The sequence below is a fragment of the Callithrix jacchus genome, chromosome 3 (genome assembly GCF_049354715.1).
Source record: "Callithrix jacchus isolate 240 chromosome 3, calJac240_pri, whole genome shotgun sequence".
In the NCBI taxonomy this organism is placed as follows: Eukaryota; Metazoa; Chordata; class Mammalia; order Primates; family Cebidae; genus Callithrix; species Callithrix jacchus.
The window spans coordinates 157,558,021-157,585,830 of NC_133504.1; the positions used below are offsets into that span (position 1 = coordinate 157,558,021).

Consider the following 27,810-nt stretch of genomic DNA (forward strand, 5'->3'; position numbering starts at 1 on the left):
TCTTTTGAGTTCATCTATATTAATTTGTTTGTTACAAATAGTACATCACAGGGTAGTGAAGAAGTCAGAGGCAATTGCTCTAGGCCTTTAAAGGACTGACAAATAGGAATTTCAAAGTTACTGTCAAGTGTGGTTACTCATTTTGCCTGTTAAAATATATCCATTGGCTCAAATTTTGAGAAAGAAATGATTACATAAAAATATCAAGCTTTATTTTTACATTTGCAGATTCTAGCCAAAACTAAAAATGTAGATATTAATATATTGGCAGTGATGAATTTCTAGTAGAACCAGAAACCACTAAGAATGTTATCAGTATTAGAGTGACAGAATCCCAAAGAGCTTCAGAAAGTATAATTCATGTAGGCCATTTATTTTTATAGATTATTTAGAATATGTTAGCTGTGATTTTCATTATATTTCAAAGCATTTTGTTCTTTACAACAGAAAATTTTAATGTGAATCACTTTTCTGGGTCATTCACCAAGTAGGTAGCACTGTAGCACGTTCCTTGGCACATTGTAGGGGCTCAGTAAATATTTCTTGAAGGAATGAACTGCTGTTTAATGTTTTTATTCATTCACTCGAGCACCCAGTAAACATTAAGATTCAGAATAAATCAGAACATGGCTAAAAATATGTTGTAAAACTGTTAGAATAGTAACCACTTAAAACTTTTTTAAATTTCCCAGTTACTTAGAACCATCTGGACATTCTTCTAATTAAAAAAAAAAGAATCTATTCTTAAGTCTGAAAAAAAGTCACAATTTCTGGTGGATGTTTTTGATTGTGTGGCTTCAGACTATCATGGCATACTTGCTTGGCAGAATATACCAGTAGCCCTGAAACTCTGCCTTCCAGTAATCTCTTATTGATGATTATATAACCATTGCTTGGGAAACATGGCCTCTTGTTTAGGCTCGTGACCTAACAAGGCAAATTTTATGTTTTCTTTTAAAAAGGTGTACATTAATTTTGGTTCAAGATACATAAACAAAGACATAAGCAATGTGGAAAATTAAAAGGAAAAAATATGATTTGTTAAATTAAATGATTTTTATTAGAAAAGACAACCCAGAATTGCCTAGCAGGCATATTTTTCAGCTGTTGTTTGATTTGTGAGTGAAATGAATATGCAAACTGAACATACTGCTTAATTGGCCTTTACAAGGGAGATCGATAATGCAGGAACGTTCATTGTTTCAGCTTTACAGCTGAGACTGAAAAAGAGAAACAAGACTGGATTGAAGCTGTGCAGCAATCAATAGCAGAAACTCTCTCTGATTATGAAGTAGCTGAGAAGATTTGGTTTAATGAATCCAACAGGAGCTGTGCGGATTGTAAAGCCCCGGATCCTGACTGGGCATCCATCAATCTCTGTGTTGTCATCTGTAAGAAGTGTGCAGGTAATTAGTAATAAATTATGCTCATCACTGCTTTGTGGCAGATTGGCACTGAATGTTTTTCATTGTTGTGTACTATATATCTCAGTTAGTTAATGGTTGTGAAAAGTAAAACCAGAGAAAGCTTACTACATTTAAATCAAATTAAGAAATGTCTTATGAGTCTAAACTTCTCTTATGTATGACTCAGACATAAAAATTGATTTTTAAGCATGTAATCTTATTTTGTGCCTAGTGGTCCATGTATATATTTTAAAAAGGCAATGTTGAAATTTCTAGGTTCTAGGTGAGTATGTTTTCATATGCATCCAGAACAAGCTTGCATCTTTAACTTGAAGATTTTTCCACCTCTCCCCAGTCATTTTTTGTAAGACACATGTTTCATCCCAATGTTGTTTTGAGCACTAAACTTCATATACCAGATCTGGCATCCCATGTAATAAGAATTTTATATAGAAGCATTTCACAAGAGTATTGATATTTATGAAAATACACTGGTATTATGACTGGGTTTTTTCTTGTGACCTCACACCTAACTACCTGACCTGGTATTTGAGAGCTCAGAGAGTTTACCAAGTGAGTGAAAGGAAGTGGACACCAGCTTAGGTGTGTATTTATGGAAGTTTTGGAGAAAATCAACCACAGTCTAAACCTCAGTTCTCCAGGACTACCTCTCTCCCACCACTTTCTTCCCCACTGTGCGCGCGCACATACACACACACACACACACACACACTCTTCAACTCAAATACTACTCGAATACTAGCTACTGTGCTGGTCTAGGGAATTAAAAAGAGTTGCAAAACATGACATTTCCTCCACAATAATGAGACAAATGCAAGACTAGAGTTGCATACAGGCTTCAATGAGAACACTGGGGAAGAGCATCAAACTCAGCTAGAGCACAGACAGTGAGTAGTGCAGCCACAGGAGTTGCTTCAATTCCTGCATGCTTTCCTAGAGCACTCTGCTACTGCATTTCTCATCAAACCAAGATAGATTTTCTCACCATCTAATTAATAATATCAATCACAACAAAAAACGCCAATGAATCACCTTCTACTTTGTATTTTATCCCATCATTTTCTTCTCTCCAGTTTCCCTGGAAGAGATGGCCTTTGTGCTGTTCACAACTGTTTTTTCTACCTTTGCTTGCTTTCTTTCCTTCCTCCTTAGGATACAACTTCATCACTTACTCACTTTCTTATGTAAGTATTCAGCCATGGTTTCTTTTGTTTCATTGTATAAACTTGCACAAGTTTGTCTCATTAACACCATCAGGATTTCTGAAAGCTATCTATTTCCTCCTCTGTGTCATCCTCTGTCCCATTTTCTTTCATAGACAAGATGTTAGTAAGAGTTGTAGTCTGCATAGGTTTTCTTCATTCCTTTAACTTCCTAAGTTTTCTTCTGCATTCTCTAATCAGCCCTTTTCTCTCAACTGCAACAAAAATCTTTTCACCACATTTACCAATGTATTTTACCTCTTAATTTCTGTGTAGTCACTATCTTTATTTTTGTCTCTTATTTGAGACTCTCGACACCTTGTCTCATGACATCCATCCTCACTCAGCTTCCAAGATACCATTCTCTTTGTTTGTTTTTATTACCAGCCTTTTTTTTCCTGGTTACTTTTCATGCTTTTGAAATACATGTGTTCCCTTGGATTACATTCTCCCTTCTCTTTTACTGCATTGCTCCTGACTGATGTTATTTATCACTTTAATTCCACCCTCATTTTTAAGCAGATGATTCTCACACTGTTGGACACCAAACTCTTATGATTATATGCCTACCAGAATCTCTACTTAGATTTGCCAAATACACCTCAAATGTAACATGTCAAAAATGGAGCCATCCTTGTTTCCCTCAGCCCATTTCATAAAACGGCACATTTTCATATATTCTCAATCTTGGTCAGAAGCAATAGTGTCTGCGCTGCATTCAAAGCCTAAAATCTAAGACACCTTGACCCTTCCTCTTTCCTTCAAACCCACCACGTCTCATTCATTTTTTCTTATCAGCATCTCTCAGTCTGCCTGCTCCATTTTGTTCTCCTGCTGTCTCAACTCAGATTCTGTCATGCCTAGGTTACTCCAGCAGTCCCTTTCATCTCTTCTTACAGGCTTGTAAGTTTTTTCTGTCTGGATACTGTATTGCCTGTATAGGTAGTCTTTGTAAATGCAAACCTTTGCAGATTTCTTTCTTCCATGGGAATTTAGGGCTTTGTGCTTTGAGTAGTTTCTACGTTTAAAAAAAAAAAAGAACCTATTACCTATTGTAGGGAAAGGAATGAACTTTCACTGCTCATTAGGCAGAGAATCCTTATGATCAAGGACAGTGGCCTGTTTACTTTGTTTCCTTCTCAGTTTATAAATCATCTGAAATAGCCTGGTTGCTCAGTGATGACTGAATGATGATTTACACAGCATAATTGAATTGACAGTAATAGAATTCTGGGCTCTTATTCTCTTCCAGACATACTTGTTGAATAAAGTATTCATGTCAGATTTTTAAGCACGCGCTTATTAGACATGTAACTAGTTTCACAATAGTCAAGTTTTTGTAACAGTAAAGAAATATCTGTATTTTTATTCATGGGGTTTTAACAAGCCTTACAAAAGGTTTTCAGTGGCCTACTATTTCTAGCTGATTACCAAATGCAGAAATATTTACACAGATGTTTGTACATATGCACATACATGCACATATGTATATTTTTTAAGTGTAGTTTTTTTTTTTTAATCAGTGCAGATGATGATGATGGTTGTTGCTGTTTTCATTGTAGTCAGCTGTGGTTTCTAATTCCCACCACTACTGTTAGTGCTCTTGTCATCTTGTCATCCAGGAAAGCAGGTATTGGCGTGTTTTCAGTTGAGAAGATACGCAAAATCATACACAGACATATACACTTTTTGTCAAAAAAGGTAAATGTATATACAAATTAAAATAGAAATGCAATTTTATTCTGACTCTAGGGCAGCATAGATCTTTGGGACCAAAAGATTCCAAGGTCAGAAGTCTAAAAATGGATGCTAGCATTTGGAGCAATGAACTCATTGAGGTGAGTCCTATTTAACCAGGATGGGGTTGCGATAGGGCTTCAGTTTGCAGAGACTGGGAGGAGGTATGCTGCGGGGTCAGGTGGCAGGAATTTTTCTCAGGGTTCTTTGATAAACTCCTCACCACATTATGAAAATGGCTTATAGCCTTTGGATAGTAGTAACTCTTTGAGAATGCTTATTAAATGAGATCATTTTTAAAAAAATAAAAGTATAAAAGAGTCTTAATAGTAATACGTACGTAGAAAGGCTTGTCAGCTTTCTTTTGTTTATTTTTTAATGCTAGAACTCTGTGTTTCTCTCTCTGTGTGTGTGTGTGTGTGTGTGTGTGTGTGTGTGTGTCTGTGCATTTAAACCCAGCATGAGTAAAATAATAGGAGCATGAATGAAAACATTTGGAAAAATTTAATGTTCTTTACTTTGGCCATACTCTGTCATTAACTGTGACCGAGGCTACTTTGCGGTGTCCTGTCTCCATTTTCAGCTCCTGTTGCACCACTGAGTGCTTTAGGCAGCATTAGCCCACCTACTCAGCCATTTAAAGTGAATCTGTCTCGGTATGAGTGTCAAAGAATGAAAATACTTTTGCTACAATTACTGCTGTTTGCAGTTCTTCCCAAGCTAATTTCTTTCCATTATTTAGAGTGGCTAGGCTGTATTAAAAACTGATAATAGTATCTACTTTCATACTGCCTTTTTCTGGAAGAGTTGAGTTTTTCATGTGTTTTTCTGTATTTCATACTAAGTTATGCTTTAACTTGTAATAATTCAGTTTCCTACAGATTCAAATACATTTTATGAATTGATATATTTTGATATTTTTTGACAATTCAGCTTTTTATTGTCATTGGAAACAAAAGAGCAAATGACTTTTGGGCTGGTAATCTTCAAAAGGATGAAGAATTACATATGGACTCACCAGTAGAAAAGAGAAAAAACTTTATTACTCAGAAATATAAAGAAGGAAAATTCAGAAAAACACTTTTGGCATCTCTCACCAAAGAAGAATTAAATAAGGTATTCAGTTAAACATAACAACAGACATGCATTTTAATGCCTTTTTAATCATGTGCCAAGATTCTTGAGAAAAAATAAAAAATCTTATACCATGTGACAAAATTATTAATTTTATTTTGTTTCCTTTCGTGAGATTATTTCAATTGTTTCCCCCTTGTTTCACTTAAGGATTTATTGTCCAAAGAGCATAAATTCTTCCTCCATAACCAAAGTTCCTGCTAACTCAGGGTGCCACAATCTGAGGATTTGGAAGCACATAGGGATCCAGCAGAGTGAAGTCTTAGGACTGATATAATGTGGGAAGAAAGGATGAGAAGCGATGGCAAGGCAGCTTATTATTTCAATGCAAAAGAAAAAAAGATTCTAGCAGTTCCTATTGTGTGCACAAAGATGATGTATAGCATAAGTCAATAATATTTTTTTACTGCCTCTCTCTCGCTGTTCTTCCTCCACTTGGTCCCTGAGGGAAAGATCCTGAATTTGCTTTGCACTCATCTTTCAATTTCCCATAGCACTTAATAATTTAAATATTCTGCAGCTGCTGATTAGATTGGAAAAATATATTAACATTCATTTGAAAAACCACTTAATGGGTACTTTATTATTATATTGAAATATTTTGATTCTTTGAGTATCAGCCATCATCATAGTATATAAGCATAAAAATGTCTTCCAAAGCAAGCATGGTGGATTTGGTTTAGAAGGAACATCATAGCAACCAAACAAGGAATTGAGACCTGGAGGTCTTGGGTTGTAATTTAAATTCACATAAACTGGGCCTTTTGTGCCTATTACCTAATTCATGGCATAATTACTATTAGTCGCCTTAGGAAAAAAGGAATGCAGACTTTATCCCATACATGAATTGTCAGACTTTTACTCATTTTAATAACTAGAATCTTATTTTCTTTCCTTAAAATGTATATTTTCTCTTAATGACCAGGCTCTGTGTGCAGCTGTAGTAAAACCGGATGTTCTAGAAACAATGGCTTTGCTGTTCAGTGGAGCAGATGTCATGTGTGCCACTGGAGACCCTGTCCATAGCACCCCCTATCTGCTAGCCAAGAAGGCGGGGCAAAGTCTACAAATGGAATTTCTCTACCATAACAAATTTTCAGGTTTGTCAGTGTCTCTTCATTAGCCTGGTCTCTTCTGATATATCTGTAAAAGGACTGAAACATAAATCCAGTTATTTCTCAAATAAGAGAAACCATCAGAATGAAGAAAAATGTAATTACCAAAAATATGGAAGATGCCTAAGACTATTTTTTGTATGATTTCAATAAAAGTTTAGGAAATGAATCTTTTATATTCCCTTAATCTTATAAATGGAAGATTAAAATAGCTAATCCCACATAATCAATTCCACCAACAGTAAATCTGATTTTCATATATGAATAATAAACATGACTTAAGTGCTTATTTGTTTGCAAATTTTATGCAAAGTAAAATAAAAATCTCTCTGTAATTATTCTTTGATAAATTTGAAGTAGTTTTTCTTCTAGTGCAAAACTTATGTATATATTCATAAACAAAAGGAAAATGTTTACATTTTAGATTTCATGTGTCTTATTTTTTTGATTTTTCTAGATTTCCCTCAACATGATATTCATTCCGAGGGTGTATTAAGTCAGGAGTCTTCCCAGTCCACATTCCTTTGTGACTTTTTGTATCAAGCCGCTTCTGCTGCTTCTAAACTCTCTTCAGAGAAAAAACTGCTTGAAGGTATCTTTTCTGTTCCTTTTAGATATGCTCTGACAAAAACTTTATTCCATTATCAAAACAATTAGGTTTAAATTTTGATTTTTTTAAGATGTTAGATTTGATCTCCCAGTAGAGAGATTTTTGAGGATTTATAAACACTTCTAGGCACAGATATTATTTCATGAACTGTAGCAGGGACTTACACTCAGTTGGAATGCTGAGTGAATTCTCAACAGAATTCACTGATGTCTACCTTAAGGCTAACCAATTCTGTTACAGGTTTAAAAGGGTTATTCTGAAAAAAAAAAAAAGTTTAACTCAGCCCCTTTCCTTAGGGATAGACACCCCTACTGGTAAGATAATATAGATAAATGTGAACACATGGGAAGACGTGACAAGTTTTTAGTGCATATTCAATTAGAGTAGTAAGTGGTATCAAATAGTTCAGTTTTTTTCTGATGGGAAGTATATGTGTGTATGTATTTAAAAAAATGAAACCTAAGCTTGGTTTAAAAAAATGACGGGAGGCCGGGCGCGGTGGCTCACGCCTGTAATCCCAGCACTTTGGGAGGCCAAGGCGGGTGGATCACGAGGCACAAGGTCAAGAGATCGAGACCATCCTGGTCAGCATGGTGAAACCCCGTCTCTACTAAAAATACAAAAAATTAGCTGGGCATGGTGGCATGTTCCTGTAATCCTAGCTACTTGGGAGGCTGAGGCAGGAGAATTGCCTGATCCCAGGAGGCAGAGGTTGTGGTGAGCCGAGATGGTGCCATTGCACTCCAGCCTGGGTAACAAGAGTGAAACTCGGTCTCAAAAAAAAAAAAAAAAAAAAAAATGACGGGAATCTGATTTAACAACATACTCTAGGTTTGGGGGAATTATCTGAGCAGAGTGACAATGGGGTATTTATTCATTTATCTTTCCAGCTCCTTGTAACAGGCTGGTGTTAGGCATTGTGATTCAATTTAAAAGTGATTAAGACACAGTCCTTATGTTCATGTATATACATTTGAACACATCTGAGAAATATAGGCAGGAAAATACAATGTGATCTGCCTTACTGGGACAAAGGGTGTGAAGGGAGAGATTAAGCTGTACATGCCAATTGATGGTGGGCTTAGGAGCCCAGCATTAATTCACTAGATCATATAATTCAGCTATATTATTCAATCAAAAGAACAATAGGATGACAAACTCACTGTAGAGTGTTAATCCTCATATATGAGCATTTGAAGTTCTTATTTCAATATAAAAGCTTTATTTCCAAATATATGTATATTATTTATATATAATATGTATATTATATAAATATAATATTCCAAAGTAGAATTATATTGGGATTAACTATGCATTATTAGATTTTCCTGGAACAAATAGCTGTCCTGTAGTGAGCATGTACTATGTGTAAGGCATGGCTTTAGGTACTTTTCATACATGAATTGTAATCCTTATGAAAGTCTACAAAATCAGTGATGTTATGTCGATTTTCACATGGACAGTGAAGCTCAGCATGAAGCAGAACTTTGCACCTGATTTGTGTTATCGTTGTTACAGTGGCACTTTGACCTTGGTCAAAATATGGTGACAGCCAGATGACAGTAGAATGGGAGAGCGTTTTTATCCTTTGAATTAGATGTTTTTGATTCTTTTGACAATTGGTTTTTGTTATCTTTTACTCAGCCTATCCAATAATAAATGTCAGATTTTACTCAGTGTTTTTTTTTTGTCTTCTATTCCTACTGTCAGTATTAACCCTAAGTAGTCAAAAGATAAGTAATCAGAAGATAAAAATTATTTTGATAATTATGTACTCAATTCACAGACTGTTCTTGGACAGTCTGTGAATTGAGTACATAATTATCAAAATAATTAAGATACTTAAAATAAGTTTACTAGAATGTTTCTTCTAAATACTCGAATATCACAGACTCACTCTTCAAACCACGTAACTTTTATAAACATCAAATGGGGATTGAAACACAAGATTTTCTTCCGAAGGCTTTTCAATATATTGTAAGCATTCTGCAGGTTAAAAATAAGCTTTTTTTAATATAATTTTGGTTATACTGTTTATAAACTTAACAGCCTTCTTTAATATTATCTTGAAACAGATTGATTTTAAAATTGACTTGAGTACTGCATTGATGTAATAAAAAAATTGTAACTAAAAGATTCCTTTTATGTATTAACTATGAATTTTTGGTTAAAATTTAATTTAAAGAAAGGCTTTATCTGTATATGTATTTTAACTAGGGGTATTTTTCCATTTTTAAAACATTGCTTTTTAGGTAAAGTGAAAGTGAGCTTTTGTATTTTTGTCTATATAGTGTAACAGCAATGATTTTAGTGAAAATAATCTGGCAGGGTATTATTTGATTGTCTTAATATCTTCCATCCAATATACCAGCAAGTTCTATCATTTTAAACTCAAAATAGATCTTGAAGCAGTTGGCTGTTTTTCATCTGCACTGACCTCCTCCCAGCCACGGTCATCGTCATGTCCTGCCTACGTTACAGTGTCTTCCTTAATTGTCTGTCTTTCTAGCCTGCTTTCACAACTGCCTCCAAAAAAGAGGCTTATCTTCTTTCTTTATTTTTCTTTCCTTCCTCTCTTTCCCTCCCTCCTTTCCTCCCTCCCTTGCTTCCTTCCTTCCTTCAGATGGAGTCTTGCTCCATTACTCATGCTGGAGTGCAGTGGCACAGTCTTGGCTCACTGCAACCTTTACCTCCTGGGTTCAAGTGATTCTCCTGCCTCAGCCTCCTGAGTAGCTGGGATTACAGGCACCTGCCACCACACCCAGCTAACTTTTGCATTTTTAGTAGAGATGAGGTTTCACCATGTTGGCCAGGCTGATCTCGAACTCCTCACTTCAAGTAATACATCTGTCTCAGCCTCCCAGTGTGCTAGAATTACAACTTTGAGCCACTGTGCCTGGCCAGTTATCTTTAAAAGTGGAAATCACCCAGGTAGTAGGGAGGCAGAGATGGGGAGATTGCTTGAACACAGCTTGGGCTACATAGGAAGACCATTTCTTCTAAAGGAAAACAACAACAACAAGCAAACAGGAAAACACATCATGTAATTCCATTGCTCAAGTACATTTAGTGGCTTCTTATTCCACAATATAACCCTATTCTTTATTGCGACCTAAAAGACCTTCTTGTATCTCCTTCCCTTAATCTCCTGTCATTCCTCTCCATGGTCACATGGCCCTCTCCCTGGTTACCTGCCTGGCTGCACTGGTTTCCTCCTTATGTCTGGAACATGCCGAGTTCTTTTCTGCCACTTCTGGACCGTTTGCAACTGCTATTTTATCTGCAAAGAGGGCACTTCCCCCAGTCTGGTTTCTCCTTATTTGGGAATCAATTCAGTCCCCCCTAGTTTGCGAGGCCTTTCTGGCACCCTACTAATGTGTGAGCCCACTGCCAGCCTTTCTCTTTCATAGGGTGCCGTGTATATCTGCCCTACCACTGATCACATGGAGATGATCCTCTTTCCATTTATTTGTTTCTCTTTACCCCTGAAGTGAAAGCTCAATGAGGCATCAGTGTTTTCTAGCTCGTCAAGGATTATCAAATTTTTGATACCTTAAACAGTGTCAGCACATGGTAGCACATGATAAATATTTGTGGAATGAATGATCATTTTTTTAGGCAAGTTACTACTAGTGTAAATGGGTGACTCACTTGTCAGTATTTTGATTTTGATCTGTGGATAAAAAGATATAATTGCTGGTACAAAGCATATTTAGGGCAGAAAGACCCTACTTACAAATGAATAGGGAAAGTTGAACTATCCAGAAAAACTTCTGAATTTGTTTCTTTTTCCCTTTTGAAGATTGTGCAATACTGCTGTTTCTATTGAACATCAGATTTATGAAAAAAATGAATTATTTGGAAAGATTTAGAGATTAAAGTGTGGTTGTCACCTTTGCCTCTGAAAGCAAGCACCTGGATGTCACCACTCCATCAGTACTTGTCAGGACAGCCACAGAGCAAAATGATTAAAAACAAAGACAAAAATATGGGAGTGAAATGCATGCAGTCCTTCAGAGTTACAGAGGCTTCACGTTGTCAGTTCAGGCTTTCACCATTTGAAGTTTTTCTACCCTCTGGTTATGAAGACTGATCTGTATTTTTCTTTTTTTTTCTTTTCAATTTAATGTTCATGAAAAGAAAGATGGATTGCTCTTGTTGAACCTAAGTACAGAGCTGATTAATAGCATCCTGGTTTTGTTTTCTTTTTTCCCACCTCAACCATATTTTTTCCCTTGATATCTTACCTTGATTTGTTTACACAATATTCGATTTTTAAAAAGCCAGTGGCTGATTTGGATTACTAGAAATTCTATTTCTGTCTGTTTATATTTAAGTTTGTAGATTAACATTGAGGAATTTTGAAGACCTTTTATTCTGTGAAAGCTTAGATTGTATAGATTAAACATGTTTTTTCAAGGCTAAAACACATGTGTTTTAAATAAAAAGGATTACTAACGTATATTACGATTTTTAGTGGATGCAGAATATTATCAATTTAGGAAATTCTTCATCAGGAAACAAATTCATAGTTCAAAAAAAAAAAGTTTTACCTTCACTACCTCAGACATGCTGTACACATCTGTATTAGAAGGTATGACTTCTTTACCCTAGTACATTTTTGAGATGAATGTAGGTAGTTCAAGCATATAACAGATATAGTGAGTTACTATGTGCCAGCATTAAGAGGGCAGCTTCCAAAACCCTCCTTCCTGTTAGGTTAAAACAGCAACTTTTGGAATGCAACTGCATGGGGTTTCATCCCCAGGACTGATGCCAGTACTTAGTGTGACCTCAGGAATGTCGATGAACTGTTATATGCCTGTGAAAAGGGTACAGGTAAGGTGCATGATATAACTGACAAAATTGGGTTGTCCTGAGGATTCAATGAGTTAAAGCATATAAAATGTGTAGGACAGTACATGGCACGTAAATGTGATGATGATGAGGAGGAGGAGCAGTGAAAGGCTTATGTTTAAACACAGTTGCCCCTGGCTTCCAGTCAGCTTTTAAGTATGTTGTCTTATAGGCTGTAGCTGACAACCAAGGTATCCAACTATATCATGTGTTTTATTCCATAGTAGCATTTCAGTGGGTCGTCTCTGGGGAGTTCTTTACCTGTGCCTGGGTAAATCGCGAAATAATGTTTTTCTTCACTGATCTCAACATGAAGTTTGAATGGGAAGAATGAATAACCCTTCTTGCCAGTCCACTAACTTTACTGACATCTTACACACAAGCTCCTGTCTATGGAACAGCTGAGGCCTGAGAGTCACTTATTCTGTGACCTCAATTTTATCTTGGTAGACATCTTCCTTTAACAATTAAAGTGACTTGTGCAGCAGAGAGGTTTTCATGGAGGGTACCAACATTTCTCAAAGTCAAATTTAGGAATGAATACCTAAATTGGCCCAAGCAAACCAACATCATATAGCTTAATCTTTCTATTTCTTCCCATATCAATGAAAATATCATGATTTTCAATCACAGCTTTGTTGTTATAAATCCTCAAAGATGACACGTGCACCTGTCTTGTCTGATTGCTGGCCCATTTTACTTACAAAAATAACGCTAAGAAATGGCTATATAAATGAGAATGCCACAGGACTAATTCTCCTCAAGCTTGTAATTCTAACTTAAAATGAGTCTCTACCTACCCTTTTAAAGAGATCTGTCATTTGTTTCCCATTAGAATTTACATAATGTGATTCTGCAGTCACATTTATGTTATGCTTAATTCGTTTGGCACTATTTGTTTAAGACCTTCAAATGGGTCCCACTTGTCTAAGTGAGAGAGGCACAAATTTCTGAACACCTGTCAAGTGAGACTCTTGGGGTCTGGCCTCTGCCATGAACCTGCAGTCTTGTTTCCCATTTCCCAACTTCATGTATAATCTGATTCTCTGGCCAAATGGGGTTTCTTCAGTTTCACCTTTCTGTGACTTTCCTCATACTGTTCTTTCCTAATATTATGGAAAGATTGTAGCTCTGAATGCAGTTTTTTTGCTACTTTAGAAACATGCCTCCTAACTCATAAAGGATTATTTTACAGAAACTTTTTTCTTTGTAGTTTATTTTTTTGTCATTTCAGTATGAAGGGTGGCTTCATACAGTATGAAGGGTCCAGCCCTACAGGGTTCTGTGAGCCCCTCCCAGCTGGTGCAGAGATGAGAAATTGTAGAAATAAAAGGCACAAGACACAGAGATAGAGAAAAGTGAGTTTAGACCCAGGGGTCCAATGCTACCCAAATTGCAGAGACCAGCAGTGGCCCCTAAGGCCGGGACGCTCTCACTTTTATTGAGTTGCAAATCTGGGGGCAGGGTAGGTAGGGCGTGGAAGATGGGGGGGGCAGGGCGGATAGGGCATAGCAGTGATAGGGTCAAGTACATCACGTGTCATTCAGGTAGGGGCTCAGGAATTTCTGGCACACAAAGTAGGGTAAAGAGCATAATGCATCAGCACTTTTACCATACTTACCAAGAAAACAAAAACATTAAGATTTATATTACTGTTACTGATTATTTTTGCTAAGACAAAAGGAATCAGATGCAGAAGCAGAACATGAGAGTAGACATGGAACATGACCACTGAAGCACAGCATCACATAGAGACAGTTAAGCCTCTGGATGTCTGTGGGTTTACCTGATAGCCACAGGCCTTACCACAAGAGCTTGGAGAAGCAGTTTTCTCCAAACTTAGGAAGGAGATGTCTCGGCCATTTTGGACATCTCCTTTCCTAGCTGGCTAAACAGCGGGCACTTTCACAACGCTGGCACTGCCACACAGCCTAGGCGCCCTCCAGCAGCCCTTATGCAGGCGTGACAGAGGGCTTACAGTATCTTGGCTTAGTGTGATTCATTTCACAGTGTCACCCCAGATTCACACTTCTGACCTGAGAGGCATTAGTAAAAGAATTAAGATCACCTATGAATAACTAAGAACTACTACGGTTATATTTCTAATTACTTTCTTCTTCATTATTTATATGGAAATAGGCGGAGGCCTTTTGCTCCTGCCTGGGTGCTTACCGGATCTCCCCACTACAGCATACCTCCTTGAATGCTTCTAATCCACTTAAGAGACAACCTGATGGTTATCATATTGAACACATCTCCCCTTTCCCTGGATTGCAAGCTGCCTGGAAACAGGGTTGGAACTCTTAATCTGTGCCATTGATTGTCTATGTACTGAATAATTGTGCATTTTTTTCTTTATTCTCTTATGAAGATTATTCTAGTTGTCTGAGTGCATTGTTTTGAAATTACTTCCGAACTTTCTTTGATTAGTATTTTGACTTTGCTTTTCTTACCTTTTAGAAATTTGTGATGAATGTTCATTTAAAAATTGTGGCTTTTCACAGGACATGCCCTGTGACTCAGGATTTGAAGACCCTGGAATAATATATCACCCTTCACAAGAAATTGCTTTGGTCTCTGATAACTTTCTTTTCCAGTGCCCATAGGATTTGTTTATGCTATTTGCTTTTGCAGTTATGATTGGACCTCTCATTTGGTAATTTGTTTTCAGAATACTGTGGTCCTATAGCTCTCTAGACATCACCCTTTTGATTGTTGCTCCTCGTGATTGTTTTCTGAAGCCAAATATATTGTCTTGTCTTCTTTCATCTCACCCCCAAACCTACCTAAGATTCTAATGATATTATAAAGGAAAAATTAGAAAGTAGTTGAATTTATTCTTAAACTTTTGAATTATTTACTAATAATTTGAGACTTACAGAAATGTTCCAAGAATTGTGCAAATAATTCCCATATGGAATTTACCAAGGTTTAATGGATAAACCTTTTACCAAGATTTATCAATTAACATTTTTACATTTACTTTATTTTTATTCTATGTATGCATATAGATATGCACATGTATAATACACATACATAGGTATCATGTATGTATGTATATATGGGTATTTATTTCTTTCTCTCTATCTCATTCTTTATATGCACACTTAAAAGTAAATTGTAGACATGATACCTCTTTACCTCTGGTACTTCAAAAGTATTCCTTAAAAAGAAGGGATTTATAAATAATTCTCTAAAATAACCACAGAATAGTAATCCAGCTTTAGAAATTATCTATAGACTTTATTATATGTAGTATATAGACCTTATTAGTCTTGATGTCTGTAGATCTAATCTGTATTTTAGGTGATCTGATTTAGCCTGCAGGTGGTAGTTTGCTGACTTCAGTATAAGATGAATTTGAAATCCTCTGAACAAGCATTAATGGCCCTGCAGATTCCGACCCTACCTTCATTTTTATACCTTCCATAAGCTGCAGTGTCATTTTTCATCCTACATTTTTTTTTCTTTTGCTACTCTGTACATACATTTGATTCTTTGCAGCTTCAGAGTTGTTTCTCAGCAACCTCTTTATGGCTCTGCCTTCTCTGGTCATCAATGTCACAGTCACTTCTGTTTTATACATTCCTTGCTACTAGAGTATAAATTCTTTTGAGAGCAGAAAATGTGACAGCTTTATATCCCACACAGCAATAACATATACATATAATAATAGGAAATTCATAATTTTATTATTTAGACCCAGTCATTATTTAAAGGCATATATGTATTTGTTTTTAAAATTAGATTTGTGATTAGCTCAATTTGTTATTTGTTTTGTTTTAAATTCTTAGATACAAATAAAAAATGGTGTGTTTTGGAAGGAGGCTTCTTGAGTTACTATGAAAATGATAAGTCTACCACACCTAATGGCACCATTAGTATCAATGAAGTTATCTGCCTGGCTATACACAAAGAGGACTTCTATTTAAATACAGGGTAGGTCTATCATTACACAATTAGGAGGTAAAAGGTATTTTCAGATAAATATACCAGGTAATGAGAGTTTTGTTATTTTGTTTATTTGCTTCTAATAGAAGGGTTTGATGGTTTTTTGAAGACTACTTATCTCGTACCTTCTGAAATTTCTTTTGGGAATTCACTGTAAAGTAGGAAAACTAAAGTATTTATAATAGACAATATGAAGTACTAGAGTGTTCAAATCAAATCTGATGTAAATTTTTTTTTTTCTTAATATGGCGTCTCTCTCTGTCACCCAGACGGTAGTGTAGTAGCGTGATCTCAGCTCACTGCAATTTCCACTTCCTGGCTTCGAGTGATTCTCCTGCCTCAGCCTCCCAAGTAGTTGGGATTACAGGCACATGCACCATGTTGGCCAGGCTGGTCTCGAACTCCTGACCTCAAGTGATCCACCCTCCTTGACCTCCCAAAGTGCTGGGATTACAGGCTTGAGCCACTACGCCTGGCCAAATCTTATATAAATTTATAGTATGTCATTTATGACCATTGTAGTCATTTAATTTTTGTTACTTATTATTTAAAATAGTGGACCAGTGGTAATATTTATTTATTCATTTAGTATGATAATTAAAACAGGTAATAAAGGAGAATCTGCTATAATTATCTGTTCACATTAAAATAAACAGAATATTTAATAGCATATTAAAATTCTAAATTTCCTAAAGATCTATTTGTTATTTTAATGGTCAGAAAAAAGTCACAATGAATAGATTAAGCATTACTTATGTAATATATTTGGCTCACATATATTATAGTTTAAATAAATCTGCATGAGGATTTTAAAAGCGGGCCACCTAAGATCTTTGGTGTGAAAATGTCTTAATCATGTTTTTTGATGTAATTAATGAAAAATATTGATATTAAAATCTGAAAAAAATCAGTTTTGTAGGAGCATAGATTTTAAATAAGATTTTTATATGAGAAAGGGAAGAGATTTGCAAAGCTGTTATTTATATAAAACTACATTGAACATATTACCTTTATTATATAATGACTAGTTGAGATGACTTTTTTCCTAGTAAATCTGATTTGAGTTTTGATGTGAACAATCCTGATTATTAGTTGACTTGTTTTTGTTCTAATCTTAATGGTGCCTTTACTCTAAATGACTATTCTATGTAATATGACTTATGGAATGTTAAAATAAGTGGATTCTGTATATTAAGTTACCAACTAGTAAATGAAATATAACTCAAAAGAATTAATACTAGTTTATGTCAATATGTTAAAAATAAAATGTTTTTGACAAAATATTACTGATACAAGTGAATATACAAAGAGAAAGTGTCTACAATGAGATGAGGTTAAAAAATTTTGACATAAAATTCTTGCTGAATTGCCTCAAATAGCACTTTGGAGAGCATGAACGCAAATGTAGGCACTGAAGAGTTATGCAGACTTGTATTTTTAGTAAGAGAGCTGGAAGAAGTGGTGAGGAGGAGACTGGAGGAGGAGAGACTGTAATTGTTGAGAGTTTAACTAGAGGAAGAGAGTGAGCTGATAATATTAACAGACTGACTAGACGAAGAGTTGTTGTTAAGCGGAAGAAGAAGTTACGTTCCAGAGTTTTGAGCTTGTTGATGAGGTTGATTGTGATGCTTATAATTAGAACATGAAAGGGAAAACAACAGGCTTGAGACTAAAAAGGGGAAAAAGGAAGATGACTTTGGCATGGGGTATTTTGAGATTTTTAGGTAACAGTAGCACACATACCCAGTGTGTTCTAAGAATAATTGGAGTTGTGAGTGAGGAACTCAGGAAAGAATTCAGAGCATGGGATGTTCCTCTAATTTTATCTATAGTAAGGATAAGAAATTTGGGGGTAAGCTGAGATGATGAAAGGAAATTTTGTTTTTCTTAGGAAGACTGTTAGAGAGTGTTATGCTTGATGTGTTTGTGTTCTGCATGGAACCTGCTGTGTGACAGAGACCATTTGAAGTTAGGAAGAGAGTTAAAAACTATTTGTACAATGTTCCAGTGCTGGGCAGGGTAAATCAAGAAGCAGTGGTCAGAGAGGGAAGAGGAAACTGATGAGAGCCCTTTGCTACATCAGTCAACTGGTGAGTGTCCAGGCATAAACGAAGTCATACAATAGAATGATCAAGTGAGTATACAAAATGTTTCTTTTGTCAGATCCACTGTGTTCCATTTACCTCATTTGAAGAAAATGCAAGCCATTAACAGAACAATCTGATAGGTTGATTTCACAGCATTATTTCATTTTAAAAGGAATTTAATTAAAAACTTGACCTGTGTGTTATTTGTTTTCTTAAGAGCCAAACATAACTGGTAGTATCTTTTTATTATAGTATCTTTTTATTCGTGCATGTTGTAGGCCCATCTTTATCTTTGAGATCTACTTACCTTCAGAACGTGTGTTTTTATTTGGAGCTGAAACATGTCAAGCTCAAAGGAAATGGACAGAGGCAATAGCCAAGGTATTTAAATTTTATATTCTTGCTCTAAATCCAGAGAAGATTCTGAACCAGTAGTCTGTGTTTGAGCTTCAGGGGTCCACAAATGTTTTATATAAGATTATAGAAATAAAGTTCATACTTTATTAGGTTTTCAAAGATAGTAGTCAAAAGAGGTAAAGTGCTACCTTCCAGAAGCCTTAAGCAGTGAAGAAATTAAAGTAAGACTTGGAGAATCATTCTTCAAATTAAGGCCATGTTTTTGGTGGTTAGAATATTCTCAATATTGTAAAGTCATTTCTGTGTATTTCTTTTTATAGGTAGATGTTTTATTCAAGGTGTACACAAAGGAGAAAGGAACAGATTCAGTAAAATATGTAAATGGAGAAAAACACTGAAGGTTGACATTTTGAAAAGTTCCACAAATCAATTAAGAGAATGTCTTGTCGTTTCAACTCTATATATAGCAAGGAAAGTGGTTTCAGATGCTGCCATTTGAAAATGCATTATAGTTGTTTGGTTTTAAGACTGATAGCAAGTTTAATTGTTTCGAATTTTATGTTATGTTTGAATCTTTAAAATAGAAAAAATTAAGAAAATTTGTCTGCCTTCTCTCATATCTGTAGATAGGAAAGGATTTCCTATTTTCACTGTCTTTATTACTTTTTTGTATTTGTTTTAACAGCATTTTGTTCCCTTATTTGCTGAAAACTTGACAGAAGCTGACTATGATTTGATTGGTCAACTCTTCTACAAAGACTGCCATGCCCTGGATCAGTGGAGAAAAGGCTGGTTTGCTATGGACAAATCCAGTTTGCATTTTTGCCTTCAAATGCAAGAAGCTCAGGAAGATAGAATGCACTTAAGAAGACTGCAAGAGCTAAGTAAGAATTTTCCCTTCCCTTATCTTTGGAACACATTTTGTTATTGCATACAGTAATGGTAGCCTTTAGTAAAATTTTGATAGTTCACTCTTAAACTTATGACTAAGTAGTATTAATATTTGTGGCTTCATAGGTATTTAGTATAGTGTTTTAAAAAATAAATTTACTCTTTTCTTTCTCCCTTCAGCAATCAGCACAATGGTTCAAAATGGGGAAAAACTGGATGTCTTACTCTTGGTAGAAAAAGGGAGGTAAGTGCCTTTTTGCTTTTTATTCTTTATCTTGACAACTCTGGGGAATGATTTTTTTTTTGTTGTTGTTATTTTCTTGAGGGAGAAAACAATATCTTAAAACCTGTTGAGCATTTTCTGAATATATATATGGAATATGCTTTCTTTAGAAAGAGTATACCAATGAAATTTACATATTTTTATATTATTTATGATAACCATATTGTGATTAATTATTGTAGTTTTCTATAGACCTAGATTTCTCTGTGACATTTACATGTAAGATTTCTAAAGCAGTTTGGTAATTATAAATATATCTTTGTTATAAAGTATATTCTGAATTATCTCTACATGTGGTCATGTATAACTAAAACTTGATCTCGAATTTAGTTTTACAGTAACTATTTATTAAGCAGCTGCTGTGCATCAGGAACTATTAAATGTATTAAATAGTTAATCAGGAACTATTAAAGATATGATGATGAATAAACAAAGTCCTTACCATCATGCAACATATACATTATTAGGGAAAACAGTGTTAGCAGACAAAATTATATGCTTTTCTGTCTATCAATGTTAAATTTTTACACAGAAAAATAAGCAGTATAAAAATAGTCTGATGGAATAGTATCTGTGTTTACTAGCTAAGAGAAGACATCTTGGATGAAAGATCTTCATAAAGTGAAACAGTAAATTTTGCGGTAATCCAGATAGAGTATTTCAGGTGTAGCGTTGAGGATACTGAAGACCCTAAGAGTGTGTTTTACTTGGCATGTCCAAATTCTGCAAGGAAGCTGTGGTGGCTGGGAATATTTGAATGAAAGAGAAAGTGGGAAGAAATGATTTCAGAGATACCCACATACTGATCATATAGGGCCTTATTGGTCATGATGTGTGAAGATTTGAAATGAAATGGGAATATGATGAGAAGCTGTTCAGTTTGAGAGCTGGGAGGTGGAATAGTCTGATTTATGTTTTTACATGATTACTCTGACTCCAGATGAATAAGCTTCTGTGGGACAAAAGTGAAAGCGGTTGTCGCTAGGATGATGCTGCAAAGGCCAGGCAAGTAGTGGCTTCCCTGAGAATAGGAGTGGTTGAATATATCGTGAAGGTAGAGGTGTTAGGATCTATTGATGGATCGGATTACTGTAAGAGTGAAGGATGATCCAGAATTTTTGACCTGATCAGTTACTGAATTATGGTGCTGTGTTTTGAGAGAACAAATACTTGGAGAATAGAGGTAGGATGTTAGTAAGTTTAGGACAGTAGATCCAGAATTTGGTTTTGGGAATGGTAACTCAGAGATGTCTCTTTGGTGGCAAAGTGGAGCTGATGAGTAGGCGGTTGTATATACAAGTCTGGAATTAATTGAAGAGGTTATATCTGGAGATATACATTTGGGAGTCATCACTGTATTGATGCTCTTTTGCCTTAGGAACTGGACAGGTTTACCTAGTAGAGAGTGTAGATAGAAAGGAGAGTTGAGGACCTAGCCCGAGGTTCCCCAGTGTGTAAAGGTCTAGTAAAGGCAAATGATATGCAAAGAATCCTGGGAAGGAGCAACCAGGGACATATCAGAACAATTAGGAAGACATTTTCTTTTACTTTTAATTTTAGATTCAAGGGGTTCATGCCTATATATGTGCAGGTTTGTTACAGGGTTATGTCGTGCAGTGCTAGGGTTTGGGCTTCTATTGAGCTCATTACTCAAGTAGCGAACATAGTACCCAATGGGTAGTTTTCAGCCCTTGCCCCTTCTTTCCCTACTTTTGGAGTCCTCAGTGTCTTATTTCCATCTCTATTTCTATTTATACACATTGTTTAGCTCCCACTTATAAGGGAGTACATGCAGTATTTGATTTTCTGTTTCTGTGTTAATTCACTTAGGATAAGGGCCTTCAGCTGTGTTCGTGTTGCTGCAAAGGACATGACTTATTGTTTATTTATGGCTGTGTAGTATTTCATAGTATATATGACCACATTTTCCTCATCCAGTCAGCCACTAAGGGGCACCTGAGTTGATTCCATGTCTTTACTATTATGAATAGTGCTGTGATAAACATATGTGTTCACGTGTCTTTTTGGTGGAACCATTTCTTTTCATTTGGATAGAATGAAGTAGTGGGATTGCTGGATCGAATGGTAGTTCTATTCTGAGTTCTTTGGGAAATCTTGAAACTGCTTTTCTTCAACAAATTGATTTGGTTTCCTTGGCTTCTTGTAATTTACTTAAACATGCTCTGAATTACACTGGTTCAGTATGGTTTGCTCTATAATAGTGCAAGATTATTTGCACAACATACGTACACACACACACATATGTAAATACAGTTAACCTTTTAAAAATGCAGGGGTTAGAGGCACTGACACCCATACACTCAAAAAATCTACGTGAAACTTCTTTTTAACTTTTATTTTAAGTTCAGGGGTATGTGTGCAGGTTTGTTACATAGGTAAACTTGGGTCATTGGGGTTGGTTGTACAGGTTATTTCATCACCCAGGTATTAAGCCTAGTACCCATTAGCTTATTTTCCCTCATTCTCTCTGTCCTACCAGTCTCCACCTTCTTAATGGCCCCATGAGTCTTGTTCTCCTCTATGTGTACATGTGTTCTCATCATTTACTTCCCACTTATGAGAACATGCAGAATTTGCTTTTTTGCTCCTGTGTTAGTTTGCTAAGGATAATGGCCTTCAGCTCTATCCATGTCCCTGCAAAGGACATAATCTCATACTTTTTATGACTGCCTAGTATTCCATTATGTTGAATCCTCCAAAATTTAACCAATAATAGCCTGCTGATGACCAGAAGCCTTATTGATAACATAAGTAATCACTTAGCACGTATTTTGTACATTATATGTATTATATACTGTGTTCTTACAACAAAGTAAGTAACGAAAATACTATTAAAATCGTAAGAGAAAACATATTTACTATTCATTAAGTGGAAGTAGATCATCATCAAGGTCTTCATCTGCATTGTCTTTGTATGTGTAGGCTGAGGAGGAGGAAGGGTTGATCATACTGTCTTGGGGGTGACAGAGGCAAAAGAAAAATCTGTGTGTGAAGGGATCTGTGCAGTTCAATCTTACGTTGTTCAAAGGTCAACTACAATATAAAAATATAGCTAAGTATAATTCTTCATTTGGCTATTTTTATTGCTGTGACAAGGATAATGACTTTCAGTGGTTACATGAACCTGCCTTTCCTTCAGCCTCATGGGATAACATCAAGAGCTTCATACAGCAAGCATATTGCTGATTAGATATTTATGTCACATTGTGTTTTTTAACTTCTAGGTATAATTAGGACTTTGCATTTTTACTTATTTCTTTGAATATTATGGTTAATGATACTTTAGATTCTTATTTTTGGTACCAGATGATGATTTCACTGTACTGTGGGAATATTGTTAATTATATGTCCAGAAATAATGAGGAATTATTACATATAGATAAAATTTGTCATTAAAGTCCTAGCATAAATACAGTTTTACTGTTGTTAATATATGCCCACTGACTGCTAATTCCATGGCAGGAAAATATAAAAGGTAAACAATATAGACATGTTGTCTGACCTCTCAGAGCTATGGTCTTAAACAGATAGAGAAGCATCAGCTTAACACATGTGTTCATCCTTTTCATTTTTCAGATTATTATAGCTAAGATATTTTTGTGCCCTTTTGTTTAATCTATGAAGGATTTGATGAGCGGTATATAGGTTTTAATTAAAATGGAGCAAACATGGATTAAAATGATTCAGTTTGATAAAATTCTATTTAGTGCTTACTGCATGCCGTCCACGCCCTCATGAATACAATATATGAAAGCCAGAACACCAGATATTTTGGTATTTTGTGTGTTTTGATTTTGGTCTTGGACTCCAGAAATCAGGAGATGAAATCCATTGTAATATTATTTTTTGCATTCATGGATAGGTAGAAAACTAATGGAATTCCAAAGTAATGGTCACAGACACTTAATAACATTTTTTGGTAATTGAAAGATTTTTCTACATGTGTTACTAACAAGTTGCATTGGAAGTATTTTTATGAAAGTGAAGAGTAACAATAGGAGTTGGAGAAATTTGAGGGTAAATATAACCAAGTTGTTTTCCTTAAATCTCTTTGCATAGCTAATGTACCATATCCACCATTCAAAAACAACTATATTATCACATGCTTTTGTCTTTGGTTTAGTTGCTTTTTCTTTTTCCTCCAAATCAATAATCATCTGATAATAACAATGATACAGTGATGACAAAGGGGCGGTTACCGCCAAGCCCCATTTTATACACCTAAACAGTTTTCTCGTGCTTATATGACATTGAAGAGAATAATTCATTAAAGTGAAGTTAATTTGTAAATTAAATATTAAAAAAAAATGTTCAGTATTTACCGGTATCTTTGTAGAGATCTTTCTCAGGATTTAAGTCAACAAATGTACTAGCAGTCTGGATAGACACTATAAGTTACTAGACTTCAAAATTTAAGCATTTTTTTGAAAATAAAAATGTTTATTAGAGAACATTTTAATAAAATTATTAGAAAGCAACATATCCATATAATTCCTACCTAATTAAAAATGGAGTAGAGAGAAGGGAGGTCAACAGTGTCCATAGGAGTATAGAATCTTCCCAGCAGATAATGAGAACATGAGGTTATGAACTCTGACAGAACAAAGACAATACATACATGACAGGCACAGCACCCTGTAAGCTGCAAAATAGGGTCTTGTATTTATTTATCTACTTATTTTCATGCACATATACACATATGTGTGTATAGTCTGTGACTACACATATAGGGAATAGTGGGAAAAGGAACAGGTTTGGGAGAGAGCCTGGGAGATAATGAATTTAAGACATGTTGAGCATGAGATTCTTATAAGACATCTGAGAAGAAATTGATGGGAAAAAATTATTTTTATAAGATACTCATGGAAAGATTAACAGGTTGGAGATACAGATTTTGGAGTTACTAGTGTAAAGAAGGAAGAAGATGAAGTTACTTAGGCTGATTCTATGAAAAGAGAAAAGAAGAAGTACTGTGCTGGAGCTTTGATGACTGTACATCATTTTGGGGTTGGGGGAATTTGTCAGGGAGAAGTAGCTGCTTGTTCACTCAAGAGAGTGAGCCCAAAAACTAAGAGAGATTACAAAGTGTTAGAAAGCTTAGGAAGAGAGTGTCTTAAAAAGGAAGGATCAGTTAAAAATGTCAAGTGCTGATACAAGGACATGCCCAGTGAGATAAGTGGTTTGGAGTCCTTCTGGTGGTTTAGGGGAGAGCAGAAGTGAACAGGCAGGTACTGGATCAGATTAAGAACAGGAACTGAGTGAATCGAGATAGGTGGTGAGGTCACTTTTCAAAGATGTCTGGAGGTTCATAGGATTAACTAGGTAAGGGATTTGACCCAGAAAGGGCATATATTTGCAGTTTGTTTTTGGATGGCTTAAAGTTGTGCAAGTTTAAATTTTGATGGAAAAGAAACATGAAACGGGAGAGATTGAAGGTCTAAGAGAGAGTACAAGCAAGAGAGCAAGGTCCCTCAACTGAAATAGTAAGAAAAGAAGAATTGGTGGGTGTTTTTGGATGTTGATAGTATTCTTCATGTGGTAGTGGGATGTTGAGAGAGATACCAGTCAATTTTCAATTGCTTTGTGAACTGGGAGATAAGAGTGATGACCCCTTAGCTTCTGGCCTGGGTGATGCTATGAATGATAATATCATTTGCCAAGATAGAAAATAGGCACTTCTCTCCCAGTACTCAAACCTAGCTAGTTAATGATAGCTGTGATTGTCGAAAAGCTGTATCAGTATCCTGCCAAAATGAGAAAATTTCATTGTATCACCCTTGTTTTCATCTCCCTTTTGATCTGTTAGCCCTTTGGGAAATAATGACGGTCAGCAAAAGTAGATTGTTAGACTTGTCAGTGACAGATAAAATTGTGGCTTTTAGAAATAAAATAATTTCCAATTATTTATATTGATGGCCTACAGAGGTAGTGTGAATAACTGAAAGAGAGAGAAACTCACCAGCTATAAGCTTGAACCTTTAATTTTTGCTAGTAACAGCTTGAGCCAGAAATATAAATTATACCTAAATTTAATGAATTAATTTCACATATTTTTTTCCTCTTTTTATGTACCTTTGATTAAAATGCTAAAATACATCAATGTTTCTTAAAGGCAAGGAGGAGAAAGAACCCCCTGACTTGGAAATGTTCATAAATTGATAATTATCCCCAGTATATAGTCACTATTTAGTTTAATATTTTAATCTTCATGGTCATTTTCTCTATATGCATAGCATGAGTGTCTTTAAACAGAAAAATATTGCAATAATATTTTTTACACACAGAGCATTTTTGCTCTAAAAAGCTCTAAACAGAAGGTGTTCCAGATGGTGTCTTTTGAATGTGTATTCTTTGTATACTTCAAAAATTATTTTGGAAAATAAAGCTTTCTTGATTACACTTAACGGTTTCTGGCATGGTATTTGATGCTGTTATTGGGACTTAGATTCTGTGCTTTTCTTTTAGGCTTTAGTACTGTTTGTGAAAAAAAAAAAATTGTTGTCAATATCTCTTGTTAGTGAGTATTCTAGATCAGGAAAGCAGAAGGCATTTTCCTGGACAGTAGGAAATTGCATCTTAACTTTGACTGAAATGTTCAAAAAAATTACGTTTTTCTTAAAATCTGAGAACTATTTTTGCACTTTAACCCAAATCATCTTCACGTATTTTTAAAAGATATAAGTTACTGTGTTTACCACTTTCACATTCCATAGCTGCATGCCCATTGCCAGAGACACTTATCATTATGCTTTTGCTGAAAGGTTGTTGGTTATAATAAACACAGTGTGAATAAGTAAACTGTGTTATCAGAAACAGAAAAGACGGGTGTGTTTTTTTGTTTTAGATTCCTTGGCTGACATATAGTAAAGCACAATGCACTTCATGGCTCCCAAGCCTGACTGCATTTCAGTTTTAATTGCAAATTCTTCACGTAAAGAAGCTAACACTTGGGAATAAACACTTTATCAATGTTTCACAATTATGTAACAGATTACTTTTCTCAGTTTGGGAGATTAACATCCTAAGTTTAATATTCCTTATTTCCTATCACCTTATTCCATATGATCTTTTCTTCCCCCCTTGAGTGTGTTTTATAGCAACTAATATGTTAGCAATACTCTGGAGGCTGAATTATCTTAAAGCAGTTTCTAAATTGTGCATGTAATTGCAAATTAAACAGTAGCCTATTGCCCACAATATAAGCTTGACTGCTTTTGTAACTTCGTGATGATTTAATTCTTAGAGATGGCTTAATGTCACTATTACCGAGGCAAACAAGAGATTCTCTTCTCTCACCACCCCCACAGGTTTTAAAAAAAGAAAGGGACTCTTCAAGCCAACATTAAATGATTTTATGTTAAGGAAAATTATAATAAAGGGAATGTATGGCTATTAACAAAAGCTAGATTTTAAAGCATATATTATTTGCTTCAGAAATTTTGTTTCATTTAGTTCAAATTACCTCTGTGTACCAGGAGATAAGCTTATGAAGAAATAAGTATGATATGATGGAGAAAAAGTGGATGAAAGAATGAGCAGATTTCTCCAAGATATGTGTGTGTGTGTGTGTGTGTGTGTGTGTGTGTATTTGTTTTTTTTTTTTTTTAAAGAAAAGTATGTTTAGCCTATAATTCGATGAAGGATTTCAGTAGGAAATAATGAAGGGGACCTGAGACACTATGGCATTCTAAGAGATGGAAATAATAGGTTCAGAGAAATAGGATGGGCTAGAAACAACTTCAGTATAGCTTGGCCTTTAGCCTTGAGTGCTTGAGGAGGACGCATGAGATGATGGTCCTGGAAAGATAGATTGATACTCTATTAGTATTTTAAATTGAATTTAATTCATAACTTTGCCTTATTCTGGAAAGGATTGAAGGTTCTTTACAAGGATATTAGATACATTTTTTAACATATATCTATTTGTAATTTGTTGAAAGTGAGGCTTTTGATTGATTCTGTAGTCAGTGGAACACCATTAAAGGCTTGAGCAGACTGGTAACAGGACTGTCTCTCACATTTCACCTACAGGTGGTGATTGTGTAGAGAAGAGATTGAAAAACTGGAAGCCTTGCCTTTCTTGGAGTATCCATTTCTTAAGTCTGTTCACTGAACTGTTGGCTTCAAAAGAAACAAGC

The 27,810-nt window shown here is 35.4% G+C and overlaps 1 protein-coding gene across 6 annotated transcripts in view; it reads left to right on the plus strand.

Annotated features, from left to right (window-relative positions):
• The window catches only part of ARAP2 (ArfGAP with RhoGAP domain, ankyrin repeat and PH domain 2), a 205,172-nt gene that overhangs the window by 89,306 nt on the left and 88,056 nt on the right, over window positions 1–27,810 (plus strand). For all 6 annotated transcript variants that reach the window (XM_035293912.3, XM_035293913.3, XM_078367402.1 and 3 more), the window contains 9 exons: window positions 1,207–1,406; window positions 4,382–4,467; window positions 5,300–5,482; window positions 6,426–6,600; window positions 7,073–7,207; window positions 15,877–16,021; window positions 18,399–18,501; window positions 19,163–19,361; window positions 19,549–19,612. In XM_035293912.3, coding sequence (XP_035149803.3) covers window positions 1,207–1,406; window positions 4,382–4,467; window positions 5,300–5,482; window positions 6,426–6,600; window positions 7,073–7,207; window positions 15,877–16,021; window positions 18,399–18,501; window positions 19,163–19,361; window positions 19,549–19,612 — 1,290 coding nt within the window. The remainder of the gene's footprint in view (window positions 1–1,206; window positions 1,407–4,381; window positions 4,468–5,299; window positions 5,483–6,425; window positions 6,601–7,072; window positions 7,208–15,876; window positions 16,022–18,398; window positions 18,502–19,162; window positions 19,362–19,548; window positions 19,613–27,810) is intronic.